This window comes from Paroedura picta, chromosome 11, assembly GCF_049243985.1.
Source record: "Paroedura picta isolate Pp20150507F chromosome 11, Ppicta_v3.0, whole genome shotgun sequence".
NCBI classification, from domain to species: Eukaryota; Metazoa; Chordata; class Lepidosauria; order Squamata; family Gekkonidae; genus Paroedura; species Paroedura picta.
The window spans coordinates 66,676,163-66,695,883 of record NC_135379.1 but is presented as its reverse complement, the minus strand read 5'-3'; the positions used below and the strand labels follow the sequence as shown (position 1 = coordinate 66,695,883).

The window sequence follows — 19,721 nt, the reverse complement described above, 5'->3', positions numbered from 1 at the left end:
GGCAATTCCACTATCTTTCCCCTGCAGGGGCGGGAGAAATAACTGGCTGATACCAGTTTGCTTCCTCATTTTGAGCAAGTGTTTGCTCAGCATAGACTCAACTCTAGATTTGCCTGGCCTCAGAACGTTCCCTCGGAAACAACATTGCACAGGCTTTGCTGCACAGCTCCCTCGCCTCAGGAGACTTCCTTCAGCAGCTCAACGCAGCCCACCTGCCTTCCTTGATCCATGACACTGGCTTGCATTCATTTTAGTTCAAGAAAAAAGTTTTTCCTCAGAAGCTTGCCTGAAGTTCCACTGGAAACAAATCTGGGCGCTTGGGAGGTGAAGAACCTGAAGAATTGCAAGGAGAACCCAAGGAAGGTCAACGAGATGAGTGGAATTGCTTAGGGCATCCTTAAAGTGATCACAGGATTCTGGCAAACATGAATTTCTGGGCCACCTAAAAATGATATGTCAAGAGAAGTTTTTTTTTTAAAGGATGAGGCTAGCAAAATGTTATGCAGGGGGCAGCTGTCTCTAGCTCAGCCTCTTTCAAACTTTTGACTGTGGAAGAACCCATAGAATATTTTTCAGGCTTCAAGGAACCCCGGGAGGGGGGCCATGCTCCTTCAGAGAAATGGGTGCAGAAGTAAGATGCAGGAGCTGGCCAATCAATTGATCAACCATTTACCGTTTCCATTGTGGAGACAGAAATCGGTCTGTAGAGCAACCGGGGAAGTGGGGCCCGCTAGCGATGTTAGCGGCCATCCAAACTTCTGGAAAAGGCTGCAGGACCCAGGGAGCTCTTTTGTGACCCTAGGGTGCCCTGGAGCCCTGGCTGGGAATCCCTGCTCAAGATGTGCCTGGTCTAGGGATGCCCAGCCCTTCTTGGCCACTGGTGAGGGGGGCCAGCTCCAGGTTTGAAAACTCCTGGAGATTTGGGGGTGGAGCTCAACAGGGTACAATGCCATCAAGCCCACCCACCAAAGTATCCATTTTATCCAGGGGAAGTGACCTCTGTATCCTGGAGATGAGCCATAATACCAGTGGATCCCCAGGTCTGATCTGGAGGCTGGCATCCCTATCCAGGCCTTTACTTCCCTGCTGGAGATTGCTAATTCAAGCTGAAGGTGTTTGCAAGACCAGTCTTAAGGATTTGCCCAGATGTATCTGGTGTGCATATTAACATCCTGTAGTGGCTTTTGCACTGTGGCAAATTAACACGAGTTTACAGCTTCAGTATGACCAATAAAGCTCCGATTTCTATTTGTTTGCATCCAGGTTTCCCCCCAGTTCTGCATGGAATTGGGCCCCTTCAGTTGGGGGTCCCAGACTTGTCCCGACTTGCCCCCGCAGTTGGCCTGCATCAAAGGAATGCTGGGAAAACCATGTTCCGTTTTTGATGTTGGATCCAATAGGCTGGGCCATGCGGAAGTGGGTATAGTCAGGCTTTCCCCGATTGGACATTCCCAGCCCTCCCCCGAGGATCACTTCTGCCATCTACCCTCGCAACCTCAACCTGCCCTTAAAAAAAATGGTTCACTAAAATGAAATAGCAAACAAAAACATGCTGCCACGTTTGGTCGGCACCTGTCCTTCTTTCTGACTTGCAATATTGATCAAAGATTGTTTCGTGCTGTGCATGTGTGTGTGTATGGGGGGGGGGATAAAACAGCCCACCTTTTTGTATCTCTTATTTGTGTTATAGCGCAATTGTGGTAATTTTTTTAATGATTTTGGACTCGGAGTGGGAACATTAAAATACGACAAAATAGTGCTGGAAGACGATTGGCCGGTTTTATCACATAACAATGATTGACAAGTAAAAAAATAAACCAGCGGGAAGTTTTCACTTCCTGCCTCTCAGCTATCATGTATGGAAACAAATCTGGGGGCAAAAAGGGGGGAGGGGGACAAAGGCTCCCACATGTGGAAGTGGGAAAAGATCCAGGGAGTCATCCCGAGGTGAAAAACCAGGGGTCATCGCAATGTAACGGCTAGGTGAGTCCTCCACGCAGAAACAGTCGTAGATGAAAGCAGTGAGTGGGGAGGGAGGGTTGCTTCTTGAAGTCTGGTTCCTAGAGGACCTCTAGCTAAAGACGCTTGACTTGCCTCAAATCCAGGAAGGAATAGTGCCGCGTGAGCCACCTTGACACTGCTATGATATTGTCAACGTTTTGAAATGAAAGGCAGTTTGTTAGATTTTTTTTTCAACAGAAGTAGCAGCTTCGTTTTTTCCCTTTTGAAACCATCCCACTTCTTGCTCCTGTGTCTCTTCAGTCCAGGTTTGTTACTGCAAAGATGATATATGGTAATAACCCAGCGTTCTCTCTGCCTGTTGTATAAAAGAAAAGACTGGTTGGTGAGCCAGCATGGTGGAGCAGTTAAGAGAGGCGGACCGGGTTTGATTCAAAGAATCACAGAGTTGGGAGGGACCTCCTGGGTCATCTAGTCCGACCCCTGCACTATGCAGGACACTCACATCCCAATCGCTCATCCACTGTCACCTGCCACCCCTTTGCCTTCACAGAATCAGCCTCTCCATCAGATGGCTACCTAGCCTCTGATTCCCCACTCTTCTTCCACATGCAGCCAGTTGGTGGACCTTTGGGCCAATCTCAGGGCCATTTCGCACGGCTTCAAAGTAGCAGAATGGTTGCTATTTGGAAACGCTACTAATTTGCCATAACCCACGACGTCGTAGACAATCTGCAACAATCCTGAAACCAATCAGCAAAAAGCGCTTCGTTGTGGCGCTTTCAGGGGAATCCAGAAAAGTGGATTCACCCTCCGGATAGCGATACACTCCTGCAACCAATCTGCAACAGTAGCGGTAAAGACCTGTGCGTTACCATTGTTGCTGGTTCTTCAAAGTCCCTCCCCCTGGCTCTCTCCTCCAAACTTCCGGCGAAGCGATCGCCATTTTTTTTTCTCCGAGCGAGCGGGGATAAACGCACCGGCGAGCCTCTTTCTGTTTAGAGGCTTCCCTGGCTTCAGTCCTTCACCTTTAGTCACTAAGCACAAACCACTGAAAAGCCCATTTGCTGAAATAAAGTCCCTTTATTTTTTACAAATAAATGCAGCCGAAAATCGGGCCCGTGAGAGGGGGGGGGGATTTTCTTTTTATCACTCGAGGCAGCGTGCAAACGATCATACAATCAAACGACAGCTCACATTAGGCAGCTGGATGGGTCTCTCCGTAGCAACGAATCTACCTAGATTCGTTGCTATGGGTCGTTTTTTTTTTTTTTAAACCTTTCTTAAAGGGAAAGGGGCTGTTTGGGAGCATGCTAACGGCTGCCCATTGGCTGCTTGACGGCCAGGGGCGGGACGAGCTTGGCAATAGCGCTTCCTTTCTAGCGATTTCTGCCGAGACCGGAAGCCTGTGGGAAACGCTAAAAAACGCAACTGATTCCACTACAAAGGCAGGTATGCATAACGACGAATTCCACTATTTTAAATGGCGATTTTTCATTCCGCAAACAATTTGCAACAAAGATCCCTGTGCGAAAAGGCCCTCAGTGCTCTCTCAGCCCCACCTACTTCACTGGGTGTTTGTTGTGAGGAGAGGAAGGGAAGCCAACTGCAAGCCACTTGGAGACTCCTTTGAATAATGAAAAGAGGAGTATATAAACCAACTCATATTATCTGTAAACTGCTTTGCAGGAGCAGTGAGAATAAAGGAGTATGGGCATTGTGGCCCCTCCGAGTATCAGTCCGGGGCCAAGGGGCCAATTTGGAGCCGCGCAGCACGCGGCACCCAATTAACCCCTTCGCCTGTCCCAGACGTCCCGGTCTCGAAGGTGAGCGGTCCGGCCGGGTGAGGCTTCAGGGCGGGGAAAGGAGCCTGGGGTGAAGCTGGGGTCTAGGGTGGGAGGGGGCTGGGGAGGGCGGCCGGGGGAGTCTCAGGCAGAGGGGGCCAGGTGGGGGAGGCTTCAGCACCGGGCTCGGAGCAGGCCCGGCACGTCCTGCTCCGAGCTTGGTGCTGAAGCTCCAGCTTCCGGGGGAGGCGGCCGGGCGGGGTAGGCTTCAGTGCTGGGCTTAGAGCAGGCCCGGCGTGTCCCAGACGCGCTGGGCTTGCTCCGAGCCCACCACTGAAGCCACGGACTCGGGGGGTGGGGGGTGGGCGGGGCAGCCTTCAGCATAGGGCTCTGAGCTCCATTTTTGATACAGCGGGCTTAAATTCTAGTTATTAGATGTAGTAGTATCTCTAGTACAGCAACCTGTCCCACAGAGGAGAGAACTAGGGGCTTTACGCACCGGGATCTTTGTTGCAAATTGGTCACTGAATGAAAAATCGCCATTTAAAATAGTGGAATTCGTCGTTATGCATACCTGCCTTTGTAGTGGAATCCAGTTGCGTTTTGTAGCGTTTCCCACAGCTTCCGGTCTCGGCAGAAAAGGAAGCGCTATTGCCAAGCTCGTCCCGCCCCTGGCCGTCAAGCAGCCAATGGGCAGCCGTTAGCATGCTCCCAAACAGCCCCTTTCCCTTTAAGAAAGGGTTTTTTAAAAAAAAAACAGACCCATTGTAACGAATCTGTGTAGATTCATTGCAACGGAGAGACCCATCCAGCTGCCTAATGTGAGCTGTCGTTTGATCGTATGATCGTTGCCACGCTGCCTCGAGTGATAAAAAAAAAATCCCCCCCCCCTCTCACGGGCCCGATTTTCGGCTGAATTAATGTGTAAAAAATAAAGGGACTTTATTTCAGCAAACGGGCTTTTATGTGGTTTGTGCTTAGTGACTAAAGGTGAAGGACTGAAGCCAGGGAAGCCTCTAAACAGAAAGAGGCTCGCTGGTGCGTTTATCCCCGCTCGCTCGGAGAAAAAAAAATGGCGATCGCTTCGCCGGAAGTTTGGAGGACAGGCTCAGGAGGAGGGACTTTGAAGAAACCGCAACAATGTTAACGCACAGGTCTTTTTCGCTAGTGTTGCAGATTGGTTGCAAGAGTGTAGCGCTTTCTGGAGGGTGAATCCACTTTTCTGGATTCCCCTGAAAGCGCTACAAGGAAGCGCTTTTTGCAGATTGGTTTCAGGTGTGTGGCAGATTGTCTACGACGTCGTGCGTTATGGCAAATCAATAGCGTTTCCAATTGGCAACCATTGTGCGATTTTGAAGGCGTGCAAAAAGCCCCTTAATATTACTGCCTAACTTCCAAGTGAAACAAGGGTTTGAGTCCAGCAGTATCTTTAAGACTACGTTTTATTCCGGGGCTAAGCTTTTGTGGATTGTTCTTAAACCCAAAATTTGTAGCTTCAGACTAATGCTGCTGCCCATCTGAATCTAATTTCCAAGTAAAAAATGTTTAGGAACAAGGATTATAAGAACTGGTTTGCTGAATTGGACCAGACATCAGAACTGAGTACTCTGCAGGAGCCCAACTTTCAGGAGACTACAAGATTGGCATAACCACCCTCTTTTATTTCCCCAGCATAAGTTGCCCCAGGTTAGCATCCTCACATCTCTGAAGCTAAGCAGGGTTGGCCCTGGTTAGTATTTGGATGGGAGACCCCCAAGGAAGTCGTGGGGCATTAAACAGAGACAGGCAACAACAAATTACCTCTGATTGCCCCTTGCCTTGAAAACCCCAGTGGGTCAGCTGTGACTTGATGGCCTCTGCAGTTTTGGTCCCACTGGTGGACATTCTCATGACACCTGGGTTTTGGCCACTGTGTGACATAGAAGATTGGATGGGCCATTGGGCTAATCCGACATAGCTTCTCTTAAATTCTTAAGGCTGGTGTAGTGATGTTGTGTATTCTTCATGCTTGTGGGGGCAACAGTGTGAGGACCTCTGGAGTTCTGGACCTGCTGGTGGACCTCCGAATGGCACCTGGCCACTGTGTGATGAGTCACTGGCCTGATCCAGTCTGGCTTTTCTTATGTCCTAACCCAAGAGATATCCTCCTTAGGAGTGCAGACTTCTAATCTGGCAAACTGGGTTTGATTTTGCACTCCCCCACATGCAGCCAGCTGGGTGACCTTGGGATCCCCACGGCCCTGATAAAACTGTTCTGACCGAGCAGAAATATCAGGGCTCTCTTGGCCTCACCCACCTCACAGGGTGCCTGTTGTGGGGAGAGGAAATGGAAGGAGATTGGAAGCCGCTTTGAGACGCCTTCAGGTAGGGAAAAGTGGCATATAAATACCAACTCTTCTTCTTCAGTAATCTCAGGGCTCTCTCAGCCTCCCCTCCCTCACAGGGTATCTGTTGTGGGGAGAAGAAAGGGAAAGTGAATGTAAGCTGCTTAGAGTCTCCTCTGGGTAGAGAAAAGTGGCATCTAAGAACCAACTCTTCTTCTTCTTCCTCAGTAATCTCAGGGCTCTCTCAGCCTTCCCTCCCTCACAGGGTGTCTGTTGTGGGGAAAGGAAAGGGAAGGTGAATGGAAGCCCCTTTGAGCTTCCTCTGGGGAGAGAAAAGCGGCATCTAAGAACCAACTCTTCTTCTTCCCTCTGTTCCTGTGTCATTTTGCACACCCTCACAAGAACAGGCAAGCCCACGCATTGGCATACAGCAAATCTTCGCACCCTCAGACTTTGGCTGACCAGGCCTCTACATGAGTGCCAGACTGGATGGGTGATCAGACTGGTTCAACATGGCTTCTCTTATGTTCCTGAAGCGTGCAGTCCAGTGGCACCTTTAAGAAGGACATGATTTAAGCTGTGCAAAGATGCTTTTGTGTGCATGCCTACTTCTTCCGATATGCAGATGTCCTGTTGCTTCACCACAGCACAGCTACCCCCCTGAACTGATGTTGCAGCAGGGGTGGGGCAAAAGGGGAGCTGTCCACATGATGACTTGTGTTGCAGGAGGGGGGCTGTCCAGATGTCCGTGCACTACAATGACCATGAGCCCCTGCCGGCAGGACTACAATGACCCCGGCCTCTGCTGCAACTTATTTTGCAGGAAGGGAACCCCCTCCGCCCCTGCCCGGCCCAGTCTGTGGACTACAGTGACCATGCTGCTTGCAGGGACCTCTGGAGAGCCACCCTTGCCCGTCCCTGCTCTAAGGAGGCTCCCTGCCGGCTCCCTGTGGACCTGACCTTGTTCCGAGGATCCTGCTGGGTCCCGAGCGCCTGGCCCGGGAGGGGCGCCCGAGGGGAGTCGCCGACCCATCTGACTGCCTCGACCAGTCCGCCCCGCTCGCTCGCTCGCCCGCCCCCCCCCCCGCCCGCCCGCCCGCCCGAGCCGCGGCCGACCATGCTGCGCTGGCCTGAGCGCGCGGAGTGGCCGCCCGGGCGGCGGCGGCGGCGGCGGCGGCGGCGGGACGGCGAGGAGGAGGAGGAGGGGGAGGGGGAGGCGCCCGGGGCCTTGGCGCCCGCCGCAGCCGCAGGTACTGCATGCCCGCCCCGGCGAGCCCCCTGCCAACTTCTCCCGGGGAGGCCGAAAGTTCCCTCCCGCCGCCGCCGCCGCTTCTCGCGCCGGACCCCGCAGCGCCGTCCCTCCCTCGCTCCCTCGCTGGGCTCGCGGGTCTGGGCGGCTCGGAGCTGGTGGGCGGCCGCTGCGAGAGTGGGAGGCGGAGGGGCCCCCTCGGGAGAAGGGAGCCGCCCGCCCGCCCGCCCCGTTCGGCGCAGGGGCCCCGCGACACTCGCTCCGCGGGAGGGAGGGAGGGAGGGAGGGAGGAGGGAGGGGGGGTCACAGCCCTTTTCCTTGCGGCGGGGCCACTGGGAAGCCGCTTCCCCAGAAGCACGCTGTCAAACTTGCGGCAGTTGGCAACGGAGCTGTGCAGACACGCGCGCTCCCTCCTCGGCAGACGGTCCGGACGCGGCCAGTGGGCGCCAGAGGCGGGCCGGGGAGTGCGCGTCGGAGGAGCGGGCCGGGGTCCGGGTGAGCTTGCTTGGCTATTTGGGCAGCTGTGCTGGGACCTTCGGGGGGAGGGGGGGGGCTAAGTTTTGTCCTTGGGTTTGAGGAGCAGGAGCCACGTGGCCGGGCCCGGAGGAGTCCCAGAGAGCGAGAGCGAGAGAGCGCCTGCTGCAATTCAGAGGCTTCCCCGGGACGGTGGTTACATTCAAGCCTGTTGCCCCGGAGAGATCAACACAGAGTTTGGGGGGAGAGGTTTCAGTATCTGATGCAGGGAGTCTTGAGTCTGGCACCCCGAAAATCGTGTTGATCCGTAAGGTGGACTCAAATCTAACCGATCCAGTCTGGTGAATCTTTCCCATTTACTAAGTAGATGGTCATTGCTGTCGATGATGTGAGCTGGATAAGGTCAGGTGGGGGATGTGTAGCTGATATTTTCAAAATTGTATGGATGAGGCCAAAACTGTTGAGAAGAAAGAAAGTTTCCGAAATCTCTTTCTTTCTTTCTTTCTTTCTTTCTTTCTTTCTTTCTTTCTTTCTTTCTTTCTTTCTTTCTTTCTTTCTTTCTTTCTTTCTTTCTTTCTTTCTTGTGAGAAGACCGTAACTTAGATAACAAACTTTCTGTCTGTCTTCTTTCCTTCCTTCCTTCCTTCCTTCTGTCCTTCCTCTCTCTCTCTCTCTCTCTCTCTCTCTCTGTGGTGCTGAACAATGTGCAGCCACAGACCTTTTCTTCAGATAAGTTTCCGTGTGGAAAGGGAAAGCGAGGAGATCCCCTTGGCTTGTCAGGCAGACAGCTGGTCCTGTGGCATTGACTGCGTGCCCCGGGCTTCTGCCATAGGTGAGTGTCAGACTTCTAAACACCCGAGAGCAATGGGAAAGCATTTTTTGTCAGTCAAAAATGAAAAGCCAGCTAACCTTAAGCACTCAGATGGGGAAATATTTAAACTAGATTCTTTCCCAAGTTTCTTTAACAGTCCTCACTTATTTAATTATTTTTAATCTCAGTGTATTGCTTTCTGTCCACAGCCAGTCAACAGTTTTTTCAAACAGTTAATTTTATTCATGACATAGATATTTCAAGGAATTAAATAATTGTAAGGTAAACTAAGGATACAGCCCTGTATATGTCTGGTTGGCATTACATCTCAGCTGATCTCAGTAGGACTTCTTTCCAAGTAAACACGCTTAGAATTGGGAGGCGTCATTAAGATCCCGCACTTAGTCCTAAAATCACTTTTCTTACAACGAGCGCCACTGAATACGGCTGCACCTGCAATCATGTCAATTAAAATCAGGGAATTGTCCATAATGTTTATTAGGATTCTGGTTGGATTTTCAGTATCAGTAGCATACAGTTAAAAAACAAACAAAACCTGTGAGTGATCCAGCCAAAGTTAAGTTTAATTAGCAGTCATGAGGTGAAAGTGTTCAGCAGGTGCTAAAATCTTCCCCTGCTGAGCTAGACTTAAGTCTACAAAATGAAACAAATTTGGAAGCAAATCCCATCGAAATGGGATTTGCTTCTGATCTAATGTCCATGAGAGATCAGGTTATGTGTTCAAGTAAATCTTGACCCCCCCCCCAAAAAAAGTTTAAATATTGCTGGTTTTGGTTCATGTAAAATAAGGAAGTTCTAGCAATATAGAAACTCCAGTATAGATCTTTGTTGCAGGGTGGAACCAGTCCCTGTTTTGTCAAGAGAAACAGTTTGTTATGCGAAATTCCTCATGCCAAAATAGAAGTGATTTTGTTACAGGCATTCCCTCAAACACAAATGCTGTTGCCAGGCGTGCATATTTATTCATCATATTTTTATAATTTTGACATTAAATGGGATAAACTAAGGTATCATTATATAGGGTTTTTTAAAGTTCTTTTGCTTCCTTTCCTGGATGCAGAATGTTTCACTTTGAAAAGCACAAAGATCCTTAAGAAGCAAGCTATGGGCTGCCCCAGTTGAAATCTTTGCTGGTCATTCATACTTTTGGGAAGAAGAGAGACACATTTGGGAAAAGAGAAAAGCATGAGTGCCCTTCCAATCAAACTGTAGACACAAATGTTCATTCCAGGTGAAATCCAAGTTTGTAAGCTGTAACAAATAAATCCAGTGGACAAGAGGCTGGATATTTAGGTGAAAACTGATTGCACAGGTAGCAGAAGTTTTTCAGTGAAGACACAGTCTATCTTAGCATATAGCTATCTCAGAGAATATTTCTGTGCATCTTTAGTAACACCTGTTTCTAGTTATACAGCTACCTTCAGGTAACTGATAATTTAAATTTTAACAGAAACTTGATTTTAATCCAAATATAAGCCTTCAATTGCTGATATTTAATTGACACATTAAGTTGTGATTCGTTTTTAATTCCTGAACTTAGAATGAGTTGTCATACCTACAGCTCTGCTTAGAAAGGTTCAACCCAAAGGATGAGGCTTGAGCTGTTCTAACCATGCTTGAGAATAAGACCAACCTCAGCAGCCCAAATGCATGTCCTACAATATTGTCGGGAGCCACATATTACCTGGTTATGATCCTGCTGCTGTGTCAATATATCTGATGCATTCACTGGCAATGTTTTCAACATTTTTAGGATTATTGACTAATTCAATAGTATCTAGTTGGTTAAAGATCACGGCCAGTTAAATTTAAATGAATGTATAAATCACCAGCCATTTCCACGTAAGTACATAGCTAATAATTAAAGGATTTAGAAATACAGAGTTAAATAACAATTTTGATTCATTGTTGGAAAGGAAAATAATCTTAACTTTGTCAAATTCTCTAGTACAGTAACATACCAGAACAAAATAGGCTCAAAAATAAACTAGAGTGACCATAGAGCTCAGCTGTTCCTCTTGAAATTGACACATGCTTGTTAGGATCTGTCTCCTGTGGCTGATGGAATCTACCGATTCAAGGCATTTAAATTTCCAACCTTTGATACCTATTAGAAGTGCAAAGGTGCAGAAGGGTGACTTGTTAAAGCATATGTCATTAAACCCGAGGAGTGCGGGTATGTTTTGCTGGGGAAGCTCCCCCCAAGTTTATCTGATTTATTTTGGGGAGTTTCTGTTTGTTAAGAACTGGTGTGAAAACCTGCAAATAAAGTTACATCATTGAGCTACTTCTCAGGAAAAGAGGAAAACGGGCACTGAAGCACCTTGTCCTTGCTTAGAAATATTGATACCCGGGGATGAGGGACTCGGAAGTGAAGCATCCATCAATCAGTGTATGCAGGAAAGTCGCAGGAGTTGAGACTGAAATTACTATTGCTGCACAGGTGTGGTATATCTTGGGGCATCATCAGAAGAACATGTAGCAACTGTTCTTTTCATTATTTGTCTCAAAAATCCAATGCTTCAAACTGAAATTTGCCATAAGAATTAGCATTTGAAAGTAGTTTGGAGTTCTTTTGGGATGAATCCAAAAATAAGGAAGGCCCTGATTCAAAGGTATGGGAATTTTAATAGCAAAAATTTATCTATTAAATAGTTTGCAAGCCAAAGTCAAAATGGTCATATTTTTCACTCTGGAAAGAACAGATGTCTAGATTCTCAATGGTCAGAATCTGGATATACCTCATGTTTCCATTGGTATCCGACACAAAGTTACTTTCTGCCATTTATATTAATGCATGCCGGCAGTATGAGATGCTTAGTCCCCACAGTTTAGATTGAGTTTCTCACCTCACAATGGTCGTGGAAGGTACTGTAGGGTGAGAGAATGCTGTGGACCCAATGTTACTCGTAAAGGAAGGTTTGGATTACCTATTTTAAAAATTGGGATGATGATGTTTAATGAGTCTGAAATTTTTAAATTTTTGAAACAAAGATTAGTGGCGGCCGAACAGTCCAAAATGTTTCCAGCACAACCCTGTGTATGTTCTCCTGCTGCTCTGGGGATTCGATTAAATCAAGGGGAAATTGTTAATTATTTTTATAATCTTACTAGTCCAGCCCTTCATAGAGTTTTCATGCTGGCAAGAATGAGTTGTCTTCCCTCAAGCGTCCTTGCAGGAAGATACCAGCATGTCCCAAGGAGGGAAAGATTGTGTCCGTGTTCTGCAAACTGTCCCAATTCAACCTCACATATTATTTTAGATTGTGAACTTCATGTGAGTCTTTGCAGAAAACTTCTGTATCCTCTACTTTGTCCCAGAGGTCTGGTAAATGATGAAGCTACACTCCAGTTTCTGCTTAATGATCTTTCTGCAGAGACCACATTGTGTGTAGCTGAATTTGTATTGGCTGTTTATCGAGCTAGAATTAAGATGTTTTAATCAGCTGATTTTACTGTATTTTAGTCTATAATATTAGCTTATTTTACTCTATTATAATTTTACCCCGCTTGGCTGTACTTGCCTCTTATTGTTATGATAGACTTTTTCTAATAGCCACCAGGCAATATGGCTATGTGTCTTAGTCCCTGACCTCCCTCATTCTGAGATACCTCTGGCTATGAAACATTCGTGCTGATAACAAAAAAAGGAGAGAAATTCCTTTTCCTTAACAGAATTATGAGCTTTAGGATGATCCCTAAAACGTGCATGTGGCTAAAAGTTTGGCTGAGGGATCCACGTGGCATAAGAAACATGCAGCCAGAAAGAGTAACTTTAGATTCCCCTCCACAAAAAATTAATCTTCAATAATTTTTTTTAAATGACTTTCCATACATTTGAAATTTTCTTGCTTTAATGACATACTACAAAGCTGATTATAAATCATAATTAGGCAATGCATGGCTGAATGGTTGTCAATTATACCAGGTGAATCTCATTGACAATCAACAGCATGATGCTAGGTTAAGTGCTGAGCTGTCAGCTTAACTAGTTTGTGGATCACAGTGGTGTTGATGTATAGCACTGAGCAACACTTAGTATTCGGGATGCTTGGCACTAAAGAAAGGTGTAAATGATAACAGTAATAATACTCTATAGCAGTGGTGGCCAAATTCTGTCTCTTCAGATGTCCATGGACTTCAGTTCCCATGCCTGAATAGAATTTTCTGCACTCTACTTACCGTATAATAAAGTGGAGTGTTGGGGGTGAGGGAGGAATTTAGCATTTCCCCATTTTGCTTTCCATTGGATCTCGCTGGCTATTTGAAGCACAAACCAGCTTCATTGTTCTTTACTGCCCCTTATTTTAATTTCAAAGGGAGTTGTGTCTCTGTGTGGGGGGGGACACCTACTGTAGCTGCTCACACCGCACGGGGTTAAAAGGCTCATAGCTGTGACCCAGTTTGTATGGGAGTCGATCCATGGGGCAAAGCCACTCTTTGTCGCCCAGTTCAAAATATGTCCGTCATTTAAAAACGAGGTGGGAATTCGGAAAATATTTTGTCCCAGAGAGCCTTATAACAAGGGGCATCGGGTAACCCTCTGCACAATCATCCCTACCTCAGGGGCAAGAAACAGAAACACAGTCAGAGAATGATGATTATGGTCACTGGAATGTAGTGACGTATTAACATGCTTTCCATTGTTACCAAATTCCTAGAAGAACGGCTGAAAATTTTTAGCTAGGTTCCCCCTTCATTCCTGTCAATCTCTGGATTGTGGCCACTTGTGGCCATCAGTTCCAGATCACAACCAGGCAGGGGCTGTTGGTTGCATTAGGGTCCTGGATCACTGATCTCTTGGTCCACGGATTAAGTGGTCTTCAAAAAAAATCCCAGTAAATCCCAGTAAAAACTACTCTAATTATTCTTGGTTTGCAGGAGATTATGTGGGGCAAAACAGATTTAAATTATACGGAAGCAGAATACATTATATCCCTGACCTGGTTGGCCTAGGCTAGCCTGGTCTTGTCAGATCTCAGAAGTTAAGCAGGGCTGGATCTAGTCAGTACATGGGTGGGAGACCACCAGGAAGTCAGGGGTCACTATGCAAAAGCAGGCAAAGACCAGCTAACGTTATTAATCTCTTGCCTTGAAAACTCCCCTATAAATTAAGATACGCTTTCCCAGCCAGGGCTTTATGAATCCCTGGAGTTTCTTGGGGGCCCTGGAAGGGTCTCCTGAATGGGTGGGAATTGCAAGGGAGGGTGGTGTGTATGTGTACATATAATTTCCTAAACATTTATTGGGTGAGAAGACCATATATAGTCGTGTTGTCCTGTTCCCCCCTTCCAAAGTGGCCAATGATGGGCCTAGAGGGGGTGGGGAGGGGCCCCAGGTGGGCAAGTCCACAGCTATGATTCCCAATCATATTCTACATGATCTTTTGGGAGGGGGGGACAGGACAACAAAGCCTGAAGAATGTTTCAGGGTTTCTCAAGGGTACAAAAAAGTTGAGAAAGGCTGAATTAACTGACTGCATGGTTTGCATGGCCCCGTTATTTATGCCATGAGTGCTTAGTTAATATCTTAAGTTCACATGGATGATGTTCAGCAACTGGCTATTTGAGGCACAAATTGGCTTAATCGTTCTTTCTGGATATTTTCTCCCAGTACCTACTGTACCTGCACCAGGATACCCCTGAAATAGAAAAGGAGGCCGAACAGAATGGAAATGAAACTCCTCAGATGTTTGGTGCCAGATCTTTAAACGAGGTTGGTTGGGCCTTAGCTAGAGGTAAATAAACAGGTTGGCCCACTCGTGAATGTCAACAATCCAGGCATTTCTCATTTCTTCTTCATACCCCAACCTCAGCTGTAACACTGCGTTGCCTCTAGTCAACTGGACCCAAACCGCAATGGGTGTTATCTGAAAACACTGTTTGAAAACTGGACATTAGGCCAAGGATGGACATTGAAAGAGCAGACATCTGTGCTTAGCACCGCCTTGCTTAAAAAAACATCTGGAAAAGTTTACTAGCCTTCAAAAAAATGACTGCTTATTGATACATATATTTGGATTTGTAGATTCCCTATATGATCACTTGGAGGAAATTCTTACCATGGGTGATCAAAGGCTATATGTAAGTGTGTATCTCGCACAAGGTGGAACACAAAAATACATTGTTTGATATTGTTGTATGGTTTGGATAGGTGTTGTATTGAAACAATTCTGTTCTCTAGTGTTTTACAAGAAAGCAGATTTTAATATATTTATTTATATCCTATTTTTCTCTCCAATGGGGATCCAAAGGGCCATTCCGCACAGCTGGTAGAAATCCGTAATCAACACTGAATATTCCATTGCTGTGTATTGTAGCGTTGCATTGTCATTTCACACCTGGCCAAAAACTCTGACTGTTTCTCCTCCAGCACTCCTCACCTACTTCCGGTTCTTGCTGAGGAGCAATGAAAACGTCACAAACTTCCCTCGCCCCTTCCCACCTCGAGCCTGCCAATCAACCGGACAACCAATCAGCCTCGGCTAGCCACGCAAAGCCCGCCTCCCCCCCTTTTTAAAAAAAAACAAAACAAAATCATTGCAACGCAATTTCATTTGTTCACAGAGGCATTGGTTATCTGTCACAAATCCGTCTTCATGTTTTGATAGTTTCATAGCGTAAACTTATATTTAGAGACTGCTGAGTAAATCTTCCCAAACGGCAGCCCCTTCTCAGAAGCAAAGAAGTGATGCTTTGGGACCAAAATATTTGTCAGTGATAGGGAAACTTTATGCCTTGGAGAGTTGATTCCAACTGTGGTCTCTGCCGTGCCCTGGCAGCTAACTTGTCTGGATCTGGCAACCTCACCCCCCCCCCATCCCCTTCCAGCAGCCAGAGGGGACCTGTCAACCCTGGAGGGGGAGGGTAACCTGTAGTTTCCAGTCATTCATCTCCAGACTAGAGGGATAATTTCTCCTAGGGAAAATTTATGCCTTGGAGAGTTGATTCCAGCTGTAGTCTCTGCTCTGTGGCTGCTTTGGAGGGTGGACTCCATCACAGTATATTCCACTGAGGTCCATCCCTACCCCCAAATTCCAGCCACTCCTGATTCTACCTAGAAAGTCTCCAGGTATTTCCCAACCCAGAGCTGGCAATCCTTGTCGACCCCCAAATCTCCAGCAGATTCACAACCCAGAGTTGGCACCTCTGCTCCTCAATAGATGGGTTCAGAATTTGTTAGTATATCAGTGGTACTGTACTCAGCTCCTGAGAGCCCCAAGGCAATCGGGGGCCCTGGAATTCTGCCCTCTGGCCCCTCCCGCCCCCGGCAACAGCCCTGGTGACTGGCAAATGGCTGCTTTTTCAACCTGTAAACACTTGCAGTCTGCTAAATGAGGGAGCTGGTGCAATGATTAAAGTGTTCTATGAGTATTTGGGAGCTCCAGGTTCGAATCCCCTCTCTACCGTGAAAACTTGCTGGGTGAGTCTAGGCCAGTCAGACTAACCTTCCTAATAGTGTTCTTATGAGATTTAAATGGACAAGAGGAGAAAGTGGCTTTGGGGCTCCCACAGGCTAAAAAAGAGGCCAAGGAGAAAACAGAATGTGGTTGACTTGAGTGTTTCGAGAGGACATCACCTTTAGTTTGATGTTGGTGTTTCCGGAGGTGACTTAAACTGTTTGGTTCTTGCATTTGTTCTGTAACGGAATTCAAACTGGAGCCAGCTGCTTTACAAGAGTCACAACAGCCAAGCCAAGTCGAAGCTGCTTAACTTTTTGCTTGAAAATCCATAAAACCAAAGGCTGCTTACTAGTGAATTCCTTTCTCGGCTGAGCGCAAAGCAAACTGGCTAATTGGAATAGTGGAAAGGCCTGTCGGTGTAACAAACCAAGTCAGGGGACCACTGCATTAATCATTTTAATCTGCCCCATTGAAATTAGTGGGATGTCAGCCCTCGAAAACTCAGCGGGCAGGCCAAGGCGGAGGGGTCAGAGGCTCAGGGAAACAAGCCGTGGAGGCGGCCGGAGCCATCTGAGCCTCTTGGAGGCACGAAACCTTTCTGGCTTTTCAGGTTGATGGGGTTTCTTTATCATTTTAAACATCTTCCAAAACTCCAGAGAAATTAGGAAGCGGCACCAGAATTACTGAGCACAAGTTTCTGATACGTCAAGGAATCAAAGAAACCAAGTGGACTCTACTTCTCCTCCTCCAACTCTGTCTTCTCCTACTTCAATTGATTTCAAACAGGAGAAAGGACTGCCAAAGTGGTACTTTTTTGCCAAGCAAAGAAACTTGCCTTCGAAATCCTTCAGTTTATTTATTTGAAAGTACTTTGAGTGTTGCAGTGCCAGGGTGCAAGAGACATATCCATTTGCTGGGCAAAAAGTGCAAAAAAAGAAAGAAAAGAGGACCAACCTCCTTTAGTAGCCCAGTTCCCTGTGTTGATTTTTGCGTGTGTATATGGTCCACGTATAACTGAACTGTCACTTCCTATAAGTAGGGTAGAAACGGTGACTAAAGTCTCCCTTGCTTCTATAGATGTGCAGGCAGAGGAAAGGCGGAAATGAATTGATCTTAATTATAAAGTTTGTTTCATGCACGTCTTGATAGTCCTGGGGCGAGAGGGTGGGGACATTGCTGAATGGAAACGAGAGAAAGCCAGGTCTGTGCTGCCTTTTCTTTTTTGTTTCTAGGATGGACGTTTTGTGTTGGTTATTATTTGTAGTGCTGGAGAGGAAATTAAAAATAGAATTAAAATGGTTCTAAAGTAGAGTCTTTCATAGGGATTGAGAGGTCTACTTTATTAAATTCAAACAATAAAGTTAATTATCAGTGGCCAGAGAAGATATTGAATACTTTTAATTAAAGCGAGTTTGCAATTTTGGACAAGGATTTCCAGCCCATCCATCCAGAAGAAACTATATCTTCAGTTCTGTGGGGAGAAATGGCATTCTGTAAGTTTTTTTGAGAAAAAATGTGACACCACGTCAAGAGGCTGTTGGATGAAACCAAAGGTCCATCTAGTCCAAGGGGGACCAAACTGTGGCTCTTCAGATGTCCATGGACTACAATGCAGCGGCTCATGGGAATTGTAGTCAATGGACATCTGGACAGCTACAGCTTGGTCAACCTTTATCTAGTCTGTCATCTGTTTCCAGCACTGACTGTAAGCTTCTCAGTGACGCACAAGCAGGGAATGCATTGCAAGCAACAACCCCGAGCTCTTGTTGATCTGCCCCTGAACGTGGTAGTTCCATTTTCCCATCTGAGACCTTGGGGTACTTGTGGATTGTAAACTAAACATGAGCAGGCAGTGTGATGCAGCGGTAAAAAAGGCAAATGCCATTTTGGGCTGTATCAACAGAGGCATCACATCAAAATCACAAGATGTCATAGTCCCATTGTATACGGCACTGGTCAGACCACACCTGGAGTACTGTGTGCAGTTCTGGAGGCCTCACTTCAAGAAGGACGTAGATAAAATTGAAAGGGTACAGAGGAGAGTGACGAAGATGATCTGGGGCCAAGGGACCAAGCCCTATGAAGAGAGGTTGAGGGACTTGGGAATGTTCAGCCTGGAGAAAAGGAGGTTGAGAGAGGACATGATAGCCCTCTTTAAGTATTTGAAAGGTTGTCACTTGGAGGAGGGCAGGATGCTGTTTCCGTTGGCTGCAGAGGAGTAATGAGTTTAAACTACAAGTACAACAATATAGGCTAGATATCAGGAAAAAAAATTTCACAGTCAGAGTAGTTCAGCAGTGGAATAGGCTGCCTAAGGAGGTGGTGAGCTCCCCCTCACTGGCAGTCTTCAAGTAAAGGTTGGATACACACTTTTCTTGGATGCTTTAGGATGCTTTGGGCTGATCCTGCGTTGAGCAGGGGGTTGGGCTAGATGGCCTGTATGGCCCCTTCTAACTCTATGAATCTATATTTTCCTTGCTTGTTGTAAAAATTTCGCAACTCTTTCTTCGATCTCAATATGGCTGCTGTTAGTTTCATTGAGCGCCCCAGTTTGGCTGGAAGTTAGCTTCAACCCCTTAACCCCTTAACGTTTTAGGGACAAAATCTGACACAATCTTTTATTTCGCGAATAAGAGGTAGAGTTGCAGTTCTCCAGTGGTGCATTAACAGCAAAGTATTTTTCCTTTCTTCCCCAGGAACGTGTGAGTCTAGGAGGCAAAACTGTCCACTGAATATAAAAGGCAGAAACTAATATTATTTTTTAGAAAGTATTTAAAGCCAGATTTGCTTGTCGTTTCCCACTTGAACAGCCTTGGTTTGTTGTTAAGGGGAATTTTGCCCCATTTACTGGTTAAAAAGATAACATTTAGCTTGTATTCATGTGACAGATGTTGCATTATCTTGTTAAAACAATCAAAACAACAGGCTTAGAAGCTGGATATTCCGCAATGCAAATGACAGCCAAATAAATCCCTTTTCCAATAAATTAAAAATGAGTTTTGCTACCTTCCTTAAAACTGGTATAAAAGAATTCCTACGGACCTACAAAGAAAACTGCTTCTACAGTTGGGGGGGGGAGAATAATGAGGGTTCAAAAGAGGGAGATGCTCAGGCATGCTGCTCTGAGAAGGTCCCTTTAATCACAAATTTTACCCGTTGTTCAGAAGAGAAGAAAAACCGAGCAAAAACAAACCAGAACAGGACTTTTGAATGATTATAGTTTTTTTGTCATCGTAGAATGAGAGGGACATTGTTGTGTTTGTGCTTCTGCCGAGGACCAAGCTTGAGATCCGAGGCAGGATCAAAGCAGGCAATGTGACTGACCAATGTGCTGCTAGATTCTGTCAGTTTAAACTGAAACTGACCAATCGTGTGCATTGGCAAGAAGGTCCATTGTTCTTGCCTGTCTATAAGTTTGGGCTCCTCAGGGGGGGTTCAGTTCAGGGGGTTCTTGTTCAATCAGCTCTTTAGTTGGATCTCAGTATCATAGAATTCTATGATCTGATTGAAAGAGCTGATGGAACGTCCAGTGGTCATGGCTTCCTTTGAACCCACGGATTTAACACGAATCATAGAGTCATAGAGTTGGAAGGGGTTATACCAGCCATCTATTCCAACCCCCTGCTCAGTGAAGGATCAGCCTAAAGTAGACTAGCAGGGGCTCATGGGAATTGTAGTCCGTGGGCATCTGGAGAGC

General features: G+C 46.6%; 1 protein-coding gene across 11 annotated transcripts in view; it reads left to right on the top strand.

Annotated features, from left to right (window-relative positions):
* The window catches only part of IKZF1 (IKAROS family zinc finger 1), a 96,728-nt gene that overhangs the window by 14,312 nt on the left and 62,695 nt on the right, over nt 1-19,721 (top strand). For 8 of the 11 annotated variants that reach the window (XM_077303310.1, XM_077303309.1, XM_077303306.1 and 5 more), the window contains exon 1: nt 7,178-7,317. The exons of 1 other annotated variant lie outside the window; for it this stretch is intronic. In XM_077303310.1, the coding sequence (XP_077159425.1) occupies nt 7,185-7,317 (133 nt within the window). In that variant the 5' untranslated portion in view covers nt 7,178-7,184. Of the gene's footprint in view, nt 1-7,177; nt 7,318-7,625; nt 7,812-8,477; nt 8,623-19,721 lie in introns of those variants that run through there. 2 more of the 11 variants (XM_077303301.1, XM_077303297.1) reach the window with 2 other exon arrangements.